At 57.1% G+C, this 16,748-nt stretch overlaps 1 protein-coding gene across 1 annotated transcript; it reads left to right on the top strand.

Annotated features, from left to right (window-relative positions):
* The first annotated feature begins 216 nt into the window (after positions 1 to 216).
* Positions 217 to 14,502, top strand: BBS1 (Bardet-Biedl syndrome 1). Its single transcript, XM_004596836.2, has 17 exons — positions 217 to 282; positions 484 to 560; positions 659 to 693; positions 2,885 to 3,157; positions 3,527 to 3,573; positions 3,669 to 3,707; positions 3,801 to 3,873; positions 6,323 to 6,454; positions 7,472 to 7,578; positions 8,697 to 8,817; positions 8,961 to 9,119; positions 10,717 to 10,786; positions 11,014 to 11,172; positions 11,852 to 11,985; positions 12,682 to 12,816; positions 13,835 to 13,921; positions 14,014 to 14,502. Exons 1-17 carry the CDS (start codon positions 227 to 229, stop codon positions 14,098 to 14,100), a joined length of 1,791 nt encoding a protein of 596 aa, XP_004596893.1. The 5' UTR covers positions 217 to 226; the 3' UTR covers positions 14,101 to 14,502.
* Positions 14,503 to 16,748: the final 2,246 nt, after the last annotated feature.

The raw sequence follows: 16,748 nt of genomic DNA, 5'->3' as shown, positions 1-16,748 counted from the left end.
CGAGGCTGTCCCTGCCCGCAGAGGCGTGGGGTGTCGGGCCTCGGCCCGGTGGACCCAGTAGGGTGGCATCGCCTCTACGCAACTGGTTCCCACAACACCCTTGGCGGAAGAAAGCTTCGCCTGCGGAACTCTTTGCGCGCGCTCTCCATGCCCGGATCCGGGCGAGATTGGGGGTTGCGCCGCGGCGACGGAGGCGGGGCTGGTTGCCTTGACAGCGCCTGTGAAGATGGCGGCGGCAGCGGCCACCGCTTGCTCGGATTCCGACGGCGGCCGAGGCGAAAGGTGAAAGCCAGGGCATGGAGGGCCTCCTTTTCCACGGTGGTCACCGCCGACACTGGTTAGACTGAGCATCCAAGGCTCGGGGCGCAGCTGATGGAGCTGGACCCACAGTCTCTGTCCTCCCCAGCACCCCACACTCCCCCAGCTCCGCGTTGTTTTCCCACCTCCAACTCGCTCCCCATGTCTTTTTCCGCCCGCTGCCAGCTCTGAGGCCAGTTCCAAGTGGCTGGATGCGCACTACGACCCTGTGGCCAACATCCACACCTTCTCGACCTGTCTGGGTGAGTCTTGGGGTTCTGAGGGCTGGAGCTGGGGTGATGCGAGGGAGCCTCTGGAGGGTTTGGGGGCTGTTAATGGATGGCCCTTTGGTGTTTTCCAGCGCTGGCAGATCTACACGGGGACGGAGAGTATAAGGTAAGTGAATTTAGCATCCCCCACCCCACCCCACCCACCTTGACTCTATTTGCTGGTGAGGGTGTGGGTCCCCAAAAGTGAGGTTCCGTGGTGGCTCCACAGCCGCTCAGGGTAATCTGGAGCCACCAAGTATTGGGGTGCTAGTATGATGGGTGTTCGTTGTTTGGGAATCTGCTAAACAAAGCCTGTTACTTTGGTTCCCGGGACAAGGTGCCTGGGCAAAGGCAGGTGTCGGAATCCCGAGGGAAGGTGGAAGGGGAGGAGAGAGCTTGAGATTTATCAAGGTTGACTGTCAGCAGAGAAGCGAAGAGTGAAGGTGTGGAAATGGAGCCTGCTTCTGTGAGCCACTCTGCAGGACCGAAAATCTTCTTTAATCAAAGCTTCTATTGTAAGCTTAGTTTTAAATATAAAGGTGTCAGCAGAGAAATAAAGTACGGCTTTTTCAGGGTCGAGAAATGTCTTGGGCTAAAGAGAGAGGAAATTATCGTGGACAAAGCACTGGTCAGGGCACGTTGAGGCTTGTAGCTGTGTCTGTACCCATGTTGCCAGTGGGAAGATGGTTTCTGAGAGGCCACATAAACTTTCTGTGTAAGATTTATTTATTTTTGTTGGAAAGGCAGATTTACAGAGAGAGATTTTGCATCCACTGGTTCACTCCCCAAGTGGCTGCAGCGGCTGGAGCTGTGCTGTTCTGAAGCCAGCAGCCAGGAACTTCTTCCATATGGGTGCAGTGTCCCAAGGCCTTGGGCCATCCTCTGCTGCTTTGTAGACCCTAAGCAGGAAGATGGATGGGAAGTAGAGCAGTCAAGACTCAAGCTGGTGCCCATAGGGGATGCTGGCACCATGGACAGAAGCTTAGTTTGCTATACCCTGGGCCCAGCATAATGGTTTTTAAGCCACAGACTTGTAGCCGCTAGCACAAGTCCTGTTCTTTTCCACACAGCTTGACCTCCCTGTGGGTGGCAGTCCCACAATAGGATGGCATGTGGGCAGCTGAAGGACAGTCCTGGGACCCCATTTCATGGGGATCCTGAAGTAGGACCCAGTGCTGTTTGCCCCAGTTTCCTACCAATAAGGCATTCAGCAGCTCACAGTGAAGGGAGGAACAGATAGCCTGGCCCCGTGGGACAAGCGTCATGAAGACACGTAGGCAGATGACTCAGCACCCAGGCCACAGAGTCGCAGAACATCGGGTCCTGCTGCTGTCATCCTGCTGGTGGCCCCAGGGTTACAGCAGCGAGGGGCAGTCTGTGACGGAGATGTTGGGTATCTTCCTGTGGCTGTATGCTTCTCCACTGGTTCCCACCAGCATGCAGCCCAGCAGGCCCTGGCACAGAGCGAGCCCGACAGCCAGGAACTGACTGCGCAACCAGTGGGCGGGTAGATGCCAGAGGCAACTGTGAAACAGGGGACGCAGATGCACCAGGGCAGATAGGGTGAATTCTCCAGGGCCTGTGCGTGAAGGGGTGGATGGAGTATGTCGGCAGAGCCAGGAGGAGGGATGCAGCCTGAAGGTACGCAATAGAACCGCTGAAGCTAGGAAATCCACAGCCTATCTGGGAAAAGCAAACTGAGAAGGCAGACACCAGTGTGAAACAGCAGTCCACCAGCTTTGGGGCCAGACTGAGCAGACCGAGCAGACCCAGGTGTCGGTCTCGGGTTCTGGTGGGAGCACAGAGCAAGGAGGATGTCGCAAGGAGGCTCGGAGCCGAGGGGCTCGGGAAGGGGGACAGGCTTCTGGTGCAGCAGCGTGGAGGGTGGACCGAAGGCTGGAAAACTGAGGGACCTCTCTCTGGGTGCCCAGAGCACATCTGACTGTTTCTGGAAACCCAGACACAGAGGTCCCAGTGCCTGGTACACAAGCACTGCCCAGTGTTAGGATGGCGCCTGGCATGCCGCAGACACTGAGGAGAGTGTCAAAGGAGTGATAAAAATGCCAGCTGCTGGCTGCTCCTCCCTAGCGTGCCCTGGACTCTGCCAGTCCCTATCCCCTGTTCTTCACCCTAACAGTTGTGAGCTAGGGGATCAGCGTTCCCCAAGGCAGCTTAGCTTGTCAGCGGGATGGCCAGGGTTTCTGCTGGGATGGAAGTGAATGGCGGTGAGAAGCTGTAGAGCCCAGGGAAAGGGTCAGGGAGGTCTCTGGCCGCTGAGCCCCGGATGAGCCCGTGAGCCGCTTGCTCACTCTCTACAGCTGGTGGTCGGGGACCTTGGCCCTGGGGCACAGCAGCCCCGCCTGAAGGTGCTCAAGGGGCCAGCAGTGCTGACCGAGAGCCCGCTGCCTGCCCTGCCGGTTGCCGCTGCCGCCTTCGTCATGGAGCAGCACGAGCCCCGGATGCCAGCCCTTGCGCTTGCTTCCGGCCCTTGTGTCTATGTGTATAAGAACCTCAGACCCTACTTCAAGTTCAGCCTGCCTCTGTTGCCTGTCAATGCCCTGGAGCAAGACCTCTGGAATCAAGTCAAAGAGGTGAGTGCCTGGGGGGATCTGGATCCCAGAGACACTCGGGGGAGGGAGCAGGGCTCCCAGGTGAGCTGCTTTCAGGCATTCATCACTGCTGGGCTGCAGCAGAAGGGCACCTCCGGGCTTGACCCCAAGGACTGGCTCCTCATGGGGTACCCAGCCAGGCCCAGAGAAGCCCCCTGCACTTGCCGGCCCACCCGTGAGAAGCTAGTGGAGAGGGAGGACCGGTAAGGGTGTAGGCAAGGTGCCAAGAGCCATTCCCACAGAGGGTGGTGCACACATGCGTGGCCCTGAGTTTAGATTCCTGGAGACGGGCGCGTGCCCTGCCTGGCCCCAGCACTCACAGGCTCCCCTTCCTTCCCTGGGCTGTCACAGGACCAGATTGACCCCTTAACCCTGAAGGAGATGCTGGAGGGCATCCGGTGAGAACCTGCCTGTCCATCCACCCCTTCCCCTCCCCGACTGCCCAGGCCCCTGCCCGCCCCTGAATCTGCCTGGTCGGCCACTGTCCTTGCAGGGAGAAAGCGGAAGTGCCTCTGTCTGTGCAGTCCCTCAGGTGAGGGCCCTGGGGGGTTGGCGCAGCGCCGAGGTGGGAGGAAGGATGACTGCCAGCCCAGGGCCTGCAGCAGCCTGTTCTCCGGGTGCCCAGGTTCCTGCAGCTGGAGCTGAGTGAGATGGACGCCTTCGTGAGCCAGCACAAGTCCAACTCCATCAAGCGGCAGGTGAGAGCTGCTTGCGCTTGGGTTGCCCTGTGTGAAAGTGACTTGCTTTACAGACATGGAACATCCATGGTGATTTCATAGTCAGCCCAGTGCTGAACTTCCGTCTCTTTGAAGGTGAAAGAAAGACCTTGTTACAGAGAACTGGGGAAGTCAAGATGTGTGTAAAAGAGGAAGGATTGTAATTTCACTACCCAGAGTTCCCATTCTCACTGTTCGGCACTTCTCCTTGCTTTTTCTTTTAATTTTTTTTGGGAAGACAAATAAACAGAGAGGAGGAGAGACAGAGGATGACTGTCTGATGACTCACTCTCCAAGTGGCTGCAATGGCTGGTGCTGAGCTGATCCATAGCCAGGAGGCAAGAATCCCTTCCAGGTCTCCCACATGGGTGCAGGGTCCCAAGGCTTTGGGCTGTCCTCTGCTGCTTTCCCAGGCCACAAGGGGGGAGCTGGATGGGGAGTGGAGCTGCTGGGATTAGAACTGGCGCCCATATGGGATCCCAGCATGTACAAAGCGAGAACTCCAGCCCCTAGGCCACCACACCAGGCCCACACCTCTCCTTTCTAATCTGCTCTCTATCCCACTTCTCTTACGGGTGGAGTTTTAATACTTCGAGTGTTAGTCTTTAACAACTTTTATTAGCTCCCTTCATTATTTTAATGATTGGTTCTGTCACAGTTTACGTAAGCATTCACATCAGGTCACCAGGTGATTAGTGATAATCCCTTCATTATCGATGATCCCTGCATTAATGAGTTCTAGAGGCTTCCAGCCAGGATTATTGTCCCTTAGTTCAAGTACAGACTCCAAGAACTGTTCTGCAGTTTATTTATTGAATATTTATTTGAAAGGTGGAATGACACAGGGAAAACACAAAGAGAGAAATCTTGTACTCACTCATTCATTCCCCAGGTGGCTGCAACAGCCAGGGCTGAGCCAGGCCAAACCCAGGAGCCTGGAGCTCCATCCAGGTCTCCCAAGTGAGCAGCAGGGGCCCAAGGACTGGAGCTCCATCCAGGTCTCCCACGTGGGCGGCAGGGGCCCAAGGACTGGAGCTCCATCCAGGTCTCCCACGTGGGCAGCAGGGGCCCAAGCACTGGGCCGTCTTTTGTGGGATCAAGGAGTAAAGCAATTACTGCTTAGAAGATGCAGCTTGGGGGAGACTAGCACTGTTGCACAGTGAGTTAAGCCATTCCCTGCAGTGCGGGTGGCCCACATGGATGTGGGTTCGAGTCCCAACTGCTCCACTTCCATACCAGCTCCCTGCCTGGGAAAGCAGTGAAAGATGGCCCAAGTCTTTGCACCCATGTGAGAGATCCCAAAGAAATTCCTGGGTCCTGAATTCAGCCTGGCCATTTGAGGAGTGAGCTAGTAGATGGAGGAGTGTTTCTCTCTCTCTCAGAAGCAGAGCAGCCAGGGCCTGTCTGTGGGATGCTGGCCTCCCAGGCGGCCACTCAGCCCGGGTGCCTCACGCAGCCCGAGATGGCTTCCTTTCATCTTAACAGTGGTCACTCAGTGTGCAGCTTTGCCATAGACAGTCGGGCTCAGCCCATTCCCACAGGGGAGCATCCCAGATAGGGGAGCGTCCCTCTCCTTTTGCTTCCCCTCTGGTTCACCCCAAAGAGTGTACGTTCCCACAGTGGAGGTCAGAGAGGCACCAAGCACTGCGGGGACATTAAACACAGCCAGGTGAGCCCCTGTCCAGCAGTGGCCAGTGTCTGCACGTTGGGGCCAGGTGTGCCATGCGTGAGCATGCCTTCAGGAATGTGTTTTCATCAGCTCCCTGTTACTTTAACAAAGGAAAAATACCTAAGAAAGGCCACTGGGAAGGCAGGGCTATTTCAGTTTATGTTGGGAAGCTCATGCTCTAGCCCCATTTCCCTAAGTTGTTGTGTCTTCTGAAGTATGTGTTTTTTTTTTTTCTTAAGATTTTATTTTTAGTTGAAAATCAGTTATACAGAGAGGAGGAGAGACAGAGAGGAAGGTCTTCCATCCGTTGACTCACTTCCCAAGTGGCCGCAACGGCCAGAGCTGCACCAGTCTGAAGCCAGAAGCCCGGAGCCTCTTCCAGGTCTCCCACATGGGTACAGCGTCCCAAGGCTTGGGCCGTCCTCGGCTGCTTTCCCAGGCCACAAGCAGGGAGCTGGATGGAAAGCGGGGCAGCCAGGATTAGAACTGGCACCCATATTGGATCCTGGCAAGTGGACTTTAACCGCTGAGCTACTGTGTTAGGCCCATGTGTGGTATGTTTTAATGGCTGTGTGTCGCCAACCCCGACAGTCCCACTGTGTGAGGAATTTGGGTCTATGTCCACACTTTGGTACATGAAGTGTCCATCACATCTCTTGTACTTCCTCTTCCTCCTGCTCTGCCCCTCCTCTCATCTGGGAACATGGTGGGAGGGGGCTGCTGTGTGTTGGTACTCTGGGTGACCCCTGGATCCTCCTGCAGACGGTCATCACAGCCATGACCACCTTGAAGAAGAACCTGGCTGATGAGGACGCCGTGTCCTGCCTGGTGCTGGGCACGGAGAACAGGGAGCTGCTGGTGCTCGACTCCGAGGCCTTCACCATCTTGGCCAAGGTCAGTGTGGACTCCGGCTGTGGGCCAGGCTGCAGTCCTCCCCAGTTAGAGCCTGGTGTAGGGAGAGAGAATTCAGCCTTAGATAAGCGTAAAGAGAAAGGTGTGTACTGGGGACAGCCCAGTGACGCGCGTCCTCCACCTGTGGAACCCGCAGCCAAGGGAGCACTGGTTTGTGCTCTAGCTGCTCTGCTTCCCATCCAGCTTCCTGCTCGTGGCCTGGAAAACCAATGGAGGATGGCCAAAATCCAAATAAAGAAAATAAATCTTAAAAAAAAAATGTACCCATGGTTTCTGCTGCTGAAGTGCCAGGCGTTCCCTGTGGAGCATCGTATGTTCATCTCCCCAGAAAGAGCCTCACATGCACTCCTCTTTCCATTCTTTTGTTTTAAGAATTATCTTTACTGGAAAGACAGATTTTACAGAGAGAAGGAGAGACAGAAAGATCCTCCATCAGATGGCTCACTTTCCAAGTGGCCATAACATCTGTAGCTGAGCCAATCCAAACCTAGGAGCCAGGAGCTTCCTCCAGGTCTTCCCACATGGATGCAGGGTCCCAAGGCTTTGGACCATCCTCGACTGCTCTCCCAGGTCACAAGCAGGGAGCTGGATGGGAAGTGGAGCAGCTGGGACTCAAACTTGTGCCCATATGGGATGTTGGTGCCACATGTGGAGGATTAGCTTGCTATGCCACTGCACTGGCCCCACTTTTTCCATTTCTATAAAGCCATATGAGTCTTTTCAAAGGCGACGCGACATCCCTGAGGGAGATGCGCTGTCTTGTATTTCCTCGTCACCTGTCTTTGCGTGTGAGGCTTTCAGTTTCTGGTGAGAGACACCACCACAGTAGACCAGCGTGCTATGCTGTCAGCACGCATGTCTCTGTGCGTTCTCAGGGTGCATCCAGAAAGTCTGAACTGGAATGGGCAGGTACGAGGGGGGAGCCAGCTCGGAGCAGCTGCTTTGGGTTGGCCAAGCTGGGGACAGAGGGACGAGAGCGTGCTAGCCTCTCCCTCACAGATGAGCCTCCCTGGGGTGCCTGTCTTCCTGGAGGCCTCAGGCCAGTTTGATGTGGACTTCCGCCTGGCTGCTGCGTGCCGCAATGGGAACATCTACGTGCTGAGAAGGTAACCCCCGCCCTGGCCTTAGAAGCCCAAGGGAGATTTTAGACACCTAGTGGCTTCGGGGGGCTTGCAAGGTGGGTGCAGGGTCTGGGGTCCCATGAGCTGGAGGCAGGGCCAGGAGCAAGTGCGCAGGCTGATAGTGAGTGGCACGGGGAGGGGAGGAGAGGGAAGACTCCTGTGTCACCTTCTGGAGTGCCTTACACCCCCTTAGGCATCAGTTTTGCATAGGAACCACCAAGCGTCTACTATGCAGGCCCAAGGATAGTACATAAATTTATTGGGAATATATTTGCTGATCAGCGTGCCAACAATACAGTCCCCTCCCTCATGGGGAAGACAGCTGTTGAAGCCGACAGACCACGTGTCACTGCAAGTTGGATGAGTATGGGGCGGAGACGCTCAGAGTCTATGTGGAACAGACAGCAGGGTGGAGGCTCAGTTTGTGGTTTGTGGAGCCCACTTGAGAAGGAGCCCGTTGTTCAGAAAGCCGGGGCCAACCGAGCTGGGAAAGACCCCGGTAGGTATTCCTTAGGCTGGGTGGCCAAAGAGGCAAGTGAGGGCCAGGACCAGCTCACTCAGGACCTGGCAGGACTCAGTAGAGGTTCTGGATTCCGTCGGAAGTGCTGCCAGAAGCCATGCCAGGGTTTTCATCAGAAGAGATGCTAAAGCGAAGACACTGCTGGGTGGGTGCCCGGGGACCCATGGGAGGCTCTCAGGGTCACCAGGTTGGAAATGGGTTGGCTTGGGTAGCGGAGTTTCATGGGCTGCTGCCTGTGAGTGGGAGGCAGGAGTTACTCCCACATCCTGGACAAGGCAAAACTGAGGTGGAGAGACCTGGAGCAGACAGATGCGTTACACAGGGTACCCCTTTTTGCTTCTCTGAGGAATGAGCTGGCCACTAGCGCTGGCAGGCCAGGTCTCAGGGAGGCTCTCGGAGCACCCTCCAAGGCTGGGTTGTCACAGATCCTCCCATGGGGACAGCAGGGGACGCACACCTGTTAGTCACACTCTGCGGAGTGGGCCAGTGGGAGCCTTCTGGGTCGGTCCTGCAGGGCTTAGCCAGGGGCCGAGGAGGGAGGAGGGTACCTTCCAGCCTGGACAGGTGTTCCATGCTCCCACAGAGACTCCAAGCTGCCCAGGTACTGCATTGAATTGAACGCCCAGCCCGTGGGCCTTGTGCGGGTCCACAAGGTCTTCGTGGCAGGCACCACCCAAGACAGCCTGAACGGCTTCACCCACAAGGTATGTCTCCTGGCCAGTGCCAGCATCTTCCCCGACCCCCACGTCTCCCCAGCCGTCCCTTCCCTTGGCGCCCCCAGCCACCCCTTCCTTCCACACTCGCAGCCCTGAAACCGCACTCCAAGATACCAACTGTTCCCCACCAGGGTAAGCGACTGTGGACCGTGCAGATGCCTGCAACCATTCTGACCATGAACCTGCTGGAGCAGCGTTCCCGGGGCCTGCAGGCTGTCATGGCCGGGCTGGCCAACGGTGAGGTCCGCATCTACCGGGACAAGGCCCTGCTCAACATCATCCGAGCCCCGGTGAGCCTCGCCTCCCACACCTGCCACTGGCTCCTCCCCCGGGCCCATCCCGGCTGCTGCTTCTGACCCAAACACTCGTACCGCGAACCTCGTACATGCCAGTCAGTGTGTGGGACAGGGTTCGGAGTGACTCCAGCCTTGTGTTCAAGGTGACAGGTGCATGTTGGCACATTGGAATACGAAGCAGACGGAGGCCAAGCAGGGTGACTGAGGGACCTGGGGAGTGAGAGGGCAGAGGCCTGGAGCGAGACCATTTGACCACTGAGGTGGGCAGCGCATTCCAGGCCAGGGGCAGCGTGAGGCTTCATGATGAGGAATCCTGAAGTTGGATGAGTTTGAACCAGGGTTTGTCAGTGCAATCACAGTCAGCAACATTTAAAAAAAATCAGAGAAATGGCGTTGTATGTGTGCATGCAATGTCCCAGGGAAACGACTCCTTTTAAAAGCAGCTGTATGGGGCCATAGGGCTTTGGGTAGGCAGCTGTGTGAAGTTGAGAAAAGACAAGAGAAACAAAAAAGATGGGTGGGATGAGATGCGGAGCGCCTCAAAGGCGTTGGTGAGGAGGGTAGAAACTGCCACTTCGTTGTGTTGTTAGAATAAACATGGAGATCCTTCTAGAAGTTCATGGCAAATGGACTACAGGGCTAAGTTCAGGGGCATGTGTTTGACACTGCAGGAAAGCTGTGCTTGGAATCCCTGGAGTGCCTGGTTCGGGTCCTGGCTCTGTTTTCAGTTCCTGCTGCTACATGTCCCCTGGGAGGCAGCCCCAGCCACCCACGTGGGCGACCTGGCTGGAGCTTTTGACCTCAGCCACCCCTTAGTGTTACAGAGATTTGAAGACTGGCTTAGTGATGGGAAATGTCCTTCTCTCTCAATTCTGTCTCCAAAAATATATATATATTATTTTGATCCAAAAGAATTTTCAGATACATATGTATGTGGGGAGGGTCTTCAAAACATTCTTGGAAAAAAATATACATATAGTAATTGGAGAGGCAGAATTACAGAGAGAGAGGGGAGACGTTTTCCATTTGTTGGTTCACTCCTCAAACAGCTGTGATAATGAGCTGGGCCTGCCAGGAGCCAAGGGCTTCTGAGTCTCCTCTGTGGGTGCAGGGGCCTAAGCACTTTGAGTCATCATTCGCTGGGTGCATTAGCAGAGAGCTGGATCAGAAGGGGAGCAGCTGGGACTCAAACCACTATCCACATAGAATGCCAGCGCCAGAAGTGATAGTTTTACCTGCTATGCCACGGTGCCAGCCCCCAACCAACTTGGTTTTTCTTTTATTCTGTTTCTAGAAACTTTTGGAAGTGAACCTGAGAGCTAGCATGGTGGGGGGACAGGTTGGGAGGAAAGACACTGAATAGAAAGATTGTTCTGTGAGACCCTATGGGAGTCCAGCTCATGAGTGAGGGCTGGCCAGGCTGGTTTAGCCTGCACTTGTGGCTGTGGCCGTGAGGTGGGAGGGGAGAGGAAGCGCCCAACCGAGCCTCCTACCCTCCTGTGATGTCCTACTTGTGGATCCCTGCCATCATGCCCACTCTGCTTTCCTCTGCAAGACAACGCCCCAACTAAACTCAGCCATCTCCACGTAGGACGCAGTGACCAGTCTCTGCTTTGGCCGCTACGGGCGGGAAGACAACACTCTCATCATGACTACTCGAGGTAACAGGGCATCGGGCTGGGCAGGGGCACTGTGGCTGGGGTGATGGGGGCGGGGCAAGGGGTGGCCATAAAGCAGGAGTGGGCCTAGGTATGAGGGCGAGGCCAGTCCAGCTGGCCCACCTCAGCAGGTGCCGTGGATAGAAGCGACTATGGATGAGTCAATGGGGAAGAGATGGGATGGGGGGCAGAACTGGGCAGGACGAGTCTGACCACCCGTCCCTCCCTAGGTGGTGGCCTACTGATCAAGATCCTAAAGCGAACGGCGGTGTTTGGGGAGGGGGCCGGTGAGCTGGGCCCCCCACCAGCCCAGGCCATGAAGCTCAGTATACCCCGCAAGACCCGACTCTATGTGGATCAGACACTGCGAGAGCGCGAGGCTGGCACCGGTGAGGCCTGGCCCCGGCCCTACTCTTCCCCACCGCCTCCTCCCCTGCCCTGGGTGGTACGAGGTAGGTTGGTGCCCACAGGTGCCCTGAGCTGTGAGAGACCTTGGCCCAGCAGGCAGGCCCCATGCCCAGGATGGGCACCTGCAGCCTTGACTCTGGCTCAGGGTGAGGGGCTGGGTAAGGCATGAGTTAGGATTCAGACAGCTGTCACTTCCAGGTCTGATCAAAGGACTCCTTCATTCAGAGTGCCCGTGATCAGGCAGGCGTGGCTGCCTTGCTCAGGCCAGTCCCTACCCTTGACGTCGGGGTGGCCCCCAGCCCAGCCCAGCCCAGGCACCAAGGACTTGGGAGTGAGGCAGCCCCTGGCCTCCACTGCTTGCTGCTGTTCCTCTCTGGGATGGTCAGATCTGGGACAGGAGCTGGATCACGCAGGGAAAGAAGGTGGTGGCTGAGAAGGGACCAAGGCCAAGCCCACAGCACCACCAGCTTTTAGGACAGAGGGAGCCAGTGAAGGAACCCCAGGTCTGTGAGCAGCAAGGTGCTGGGGGGAGGCAGGGCGTGGGCCTGGTGTGTCCAGGGGCACTGCAGGCCCTGTTTCCGCATTCTCCTCTCCCTGTCCTGGATGCAGCCATGCTCCTCTGGCCGCCTCCCATCTCAGCCTTCATGTTTCCCTCCTCAGCCATGCATCGGGCCTTCCAGACTGACCTCTACCTGCTGCGCCTCCGGGCGGCCCGGGCCTACGTGCAGGCCCTTGAGTGCAGCCTCAGCCCCGTGTCCGCCACAGCCCGGGAGCCGCTCAAGCTGCTGGCTGTGGTGAGCACAGTGGCGGGGGCATGGGGAGAGGAGGGCAGGGCCAGAGTGCAGGTGGGTCAGCTCCCCCAGCCATACCGCGGAGCCCCAAAGCCAGTGTCAAGCCCATGTAGCCCGAGCTGCCCTCTCCCATTCCCACAGACCCACACTGCCCTCCTGCTCCCGCCCTCCAGGGCTGACCACCGAGAGGGACACTCCAGTTCCCCCCTCCGTGCTGTGCCTCTGACAGGCCAGGCCTAGGGTCAGCGGCACAGTGGGATCTTCCTGGAGTGTTTGTGCCAGAGCCTGCGGCAGGGGGAATTGCCTGCCCTGTGATCTCTGCCCTGGGCATCCTGAGCTGTGTGCAGGGGTGAGGGAAGAGGGTCAGGGACTCCTGCTCTCCCTCCCCATTTGACCCCTGGGTGTGCTGCCGGCTCCAACTGGGTTGCTCATTTCTCTTCAAGGAAGGAAGCAGTCACAGGGCAACGCAGTGGTGTGAGGAAGGAGGGTGCAAGTGCCCCAGGCTCTGGGAAGGGAGCACCAGGGCAACCCCCTGGGATGAGCAGAGCTGTAGGGCCTCTGCCGAGCCCCACTTCCTCTGCATGTGGACACTTGGAGGGCCAGATGGATGCAGCATCTGGCCAGTTGGAGGGAGAGAGGCTGAGGGCCAGCCCAGGCCATGGTACCCAAGGCCTTCTCCCCTTCCCCACCCCTGCACAGGTCCAGGGTCTGGGCCCCACCTTCAAGCTCACACTTCACCTGCAGAACACCTCAACCGCCCGGCCCCTCCTGGGGCTGCTGCTCTGCTTCCTGTACAACGAGGTGCTCTATGCCCTGCCCCAGGCCTTCTTCAAGGTACTGGGGTTTCCTCGCTGAGATGGGGAGCAAGGAAGGTCAGGCAGGGCCTTGGTTAGATGCTGGCCAGCCCCTTTGGGTCATGGTGAGGGAGTGGGCGTGGCCGACCAGCGGCAGCACAGCTCCAGCTGCAGACCAGGCTGTAGTCCAGCAAGGCATGTCAACCATCGAGCCAGACTGGTTCCAGGGAGGAAGGGCTGGGCGACAGCCAGAGCCTAGGCCCCACTTCCACCTCCCCAGAGGGGCCACCTCATGCCCTAGCAGCTGCAGCCACAGGCCTGGGAATCCTGTTGCATGTACCCCAGAGGTCTCCCCAAAGTGAAGGGTGTGGACTGTCTCAATCCTAAGGCTGGCTGTGTATAAGGAAGAGAATGTTTCCTAAATAGTCATGAGGGCTGGGAAGTCTAAGGGTGAGGACCATGCCCGGTGAGGGCTGGGAAGTCTAAGGGTGAGGACCATGCCCTGTGAGGGCTGGGAAGTCTAAGGGTGAGGACCATGCCCGGTGAGGGCTGGCTTGGCGGTGGGCACTGCAGAGTCCTGAGGAGGCACAGGTGGCGAGGGGACCTGGGAGAGGCCGCAGGTGGCTTTGGTGCGATGCTCTTGAAATGAGATGACCAGCCCACTGCCTCGTTAGCCATTATTGAGGACCAAACCCCACCCATGGTCCTGCCTGCAGACACTGTTCCCGTGCAGCCTGTGGGTTTGCACACGTGTGTCATATGGGACAGGCATGGACGGCACAGTGGGCCCCAGATCGGGGAGACCAGAAGCTGAGAATGACTTGAACGGGAAATGAATAGCAAGGAATAGTGTGGGCTTTATGGAGCCTGATGCCTGGATTTGGTCATGGACATACCCTAGGACCTTGGAGCCTTGATGTCCCCCTCCCCACACACATCTGTGGCCTGACCAGTCATCCCTGGGCACCTGAGGGTTTGTGACACCACTGGGCCTGGGCAGTCATCAGATGCTCTCCAGTGCCAAGAGCAGACAGGCTGGCTTTTGTCCCCAAATGCAGGTCCCCTTGCTGGTGCCAGGGCTCAGCTACCCACTGGAGACCTTTGTGGAGAGCCTAAGCAGCAAGGGCGTCTCGGACATCATCAAAGTGAGAGGCCACTGGGCCACCTGGAGGGAGGACGGGAGGGACCCAACCCTGGGTCTGGTCGTCGCCCACTGCCGCTGGTGTCTCCTTTGTAGGTGCTGGTGCTTCGAGAAGGCCAGAGTGCGCCATTGCTAAGTGCCCACATCAACATGCCTGTGAGCGAGGGGCTGGCGGCTGCCTGAGCCCCGCAAAATCCCAGCCTGCCAGACTAGACCCCTGCTATTGAGCCTGGCAGGGCTGGAGCCCCAGGCGCACGCTCCCCTCAGCAGTGTGCTGGGGAGACAGCATCCCTTTCCACTGCCCTGACCACTGGCTGTGGCAGCCTGGGATCACCCAGGAGGCTGCAGTGCCCACCTGGGCTCTCTCCCCAGGAGCATCCACCAGCTGGCACCCTCCCAGCTGTACCAGGAACTGCTGCACCCAGGTTTGAAGGAGGAGCCTGGAGCAGTCACAGTGTGATGCGGGTGACCCAACCCTTCTTGCTTGCTACTCCCTTTGGGCCCAATGAAGGCCAAGAACCAGTCAGGGCCAGGGTCTGGCCTGGGGAGTCAGCTTTTCTCCAATAAGACCAAGTTCCCTTGTCACTGCCTGGGGTTCCGGGTTTCCAACCCAGCTCTAATCTCGCCAAGGAAGGGGCTGCTGCTCAGGCCTTGAGGGCTCCATGAAAAGGAGGGCAGGGGTGTCTGCAGGACACTGGTTGATCCCCCCACCAGAGCCACTGAAAGCCACAGGGCAAGGTGCCCATGTCCAGGGAGAGCAGAGCCAACCCGGATGGGCAGCAGTAGGGCCAGGGGCACTCAGGAGGGGCACTTCTGGGGCCCAGGCAGGTGGCACATGGCACAGGAAGCCATGACTGCCCATGGAGATACTTCTCTTCCCTGGGAGCCTAGATCAGTCCCCGGGTGGGAAGTTCATGAGATGGGAAATTCACCAGGCAGCAGCCTCAGTGAGAATTAGCCAGAATGGCCCAGGCCAGAGGCGTTAATTGGAGCTGAGGATGGGTTGCCTCTGGAGCTGCTGACTTGTGTGTCTGGGCCCCCGCCCCACGAGGACTTCCATCTGCTCCTGCCTGGCCAGGTGTGGCCAGGAGCATGGCAGAAACTAACAGGCTCCTGTGGGCTGCTGTGTCCCCAGTATGTAAAATAAGGCCACGGGACCAAACTGACCCTGAACCTGCTTCAGCTCCAGCACCAGCAGGCCAGTGGAAATGAATCAACTCCAGGAAGGTGATGCTTGATGGGGACTGCAGCTGCTGCCCCAGGCCACATCACACCCCTGCTCATCCTCCCTGCACTGCCCGGCCACCAGCCAGCAGACCAGATGAGGCCAGGGATGTGGAGCCAACCGAGGCACATCAGGACAGGTGGGGAAGGGGATGCTGCTGCCGGGAAAGGGACAGGCCCCTTGTTGCAGTGGTGGGAGCCATGGGAGCAGGGTCTGGGACTCACGTGGCAGGGTCAGGGATGACCTGCAGCCCTTTGCATGCCAGCCAAACCACAAACCATGTGACTCAGAACAAAGTCTATTGTGGGTTTGCCTCACAGTTTTTCATATTGATGGGAGACCACGGCCGGCACTAAGGCAGAGCTGGGTCGTGTGGTGACTGCTGGGAAGTGTAACTGCCCATGTGGGCAGTACGGGTACTCAGTGCATGTGCCAGTGAGAGCGCCAGGACACTGCACACCAAGGATGGGGGCGTTGGCCTCTTTTTAAAATGTGGTAATATGCATCTAATTAGTGTAGGGCTTCAGTGGAAAGCAGTGAACAAGCCATAGGCTTCCTGCTGCCCCTGCTGGTCAACCCTGGCTGTGGACGGCTTGCTTTGGGTAGTGGGTGGGGTTTTCTGTGACTACACCCTCCTGTCTTCAGGAAAATCTATATTAGATCCTGGTGACTCTGCAGGAGGTTAACTTGCGGCACAGCCTAGAGTTGGGTTGTCATTAAATGACTTTCTCTGCCTTCTGTACCTTTTTCCCGTGGAGAGTCTTTAAGTTATCTTCATGTTCCTCGTTTTCCAGCGTGCCAGTGGCTGACTGTCCCCTCCTCCCTCATTTCCGGACATTTCACCCAGCCTGCCAGGACACCTGCTGTCCGGGAGCTTCCTCTTGGAATCCTTGCACAGGCCCCATCCCCTGGTTTCTGAGCTCCACAGAGCCCCTTATCCACCCCATTTTATGAAGTCTGTCCATAGGGGCCATCTTTACTGAATTATTAGGACTAATGAGACACTGCTTGTTTGGGTCGTAAAGACCAGAGGTGAAGGTTGCTTTCTTGCAGACACCACTGCCTTGTCTTCAAATTCCAACAAGTTCGTGCTAGGCTCATACCTAATCTTGGGGCAGGATTTTTTTTAATGTTTTCTTTTAAATATAGCTTATTTAAAAATCTAGTTGTTTGGGCCCAGCGCAATAGTGTAATGGTTAAAGTCCTCGCTTTGCATGTGCCAGGATCCCACATGGTCACTGGTTCTAATCCCGGTGGCCCTGCTTCTCGTTCAGCTCCCTGCTTGTGGCCTGGGAAAGCAGTTGAGGACTGCCCAAAACCCACCTGCATGGGAGACCCGGAAGAGCTCCTGGCTCCTGGTTTTGGATTGGCTCCACTCCAGCCATTGCGGTAACTTGAGGAGTGAACCATTGGACAGAAGATCTTCCTCTCTGTCTCTCCTCCTCTCTGTATATCCACCTTTCCAATAAAAGTAAATAAATCTTTAAAAAAAAAATCTAGTTATTTGGAAGGCTGAGTTACAGACAAAGGATCTTCCATCCACTGGTTCACTTCCCAAATGGCTACAATGGCAGAGCTGAGCTTCTTCCAGGTCTCCAGCATGGCT

Source organism: Ochotona princeps, chromosome 4 (assembly GCF_030435755.1).
Source record: "Ochotona princeps isolate mOchPri1 chromosome 4, mOchPri1.hap1, whole genome shotgun sequence".
NCBI classification, from domain to species: Eukaryota; Metazoa; Chordata; class Mammalia; order Lagomorpha; family Ochotonidae; genus Ochotona; species Ochotona princeps.
Note: the sequence above shows the minus strand (reverse complement) of the source record. Positions and strands in the feature narration are given on the sequence as shown.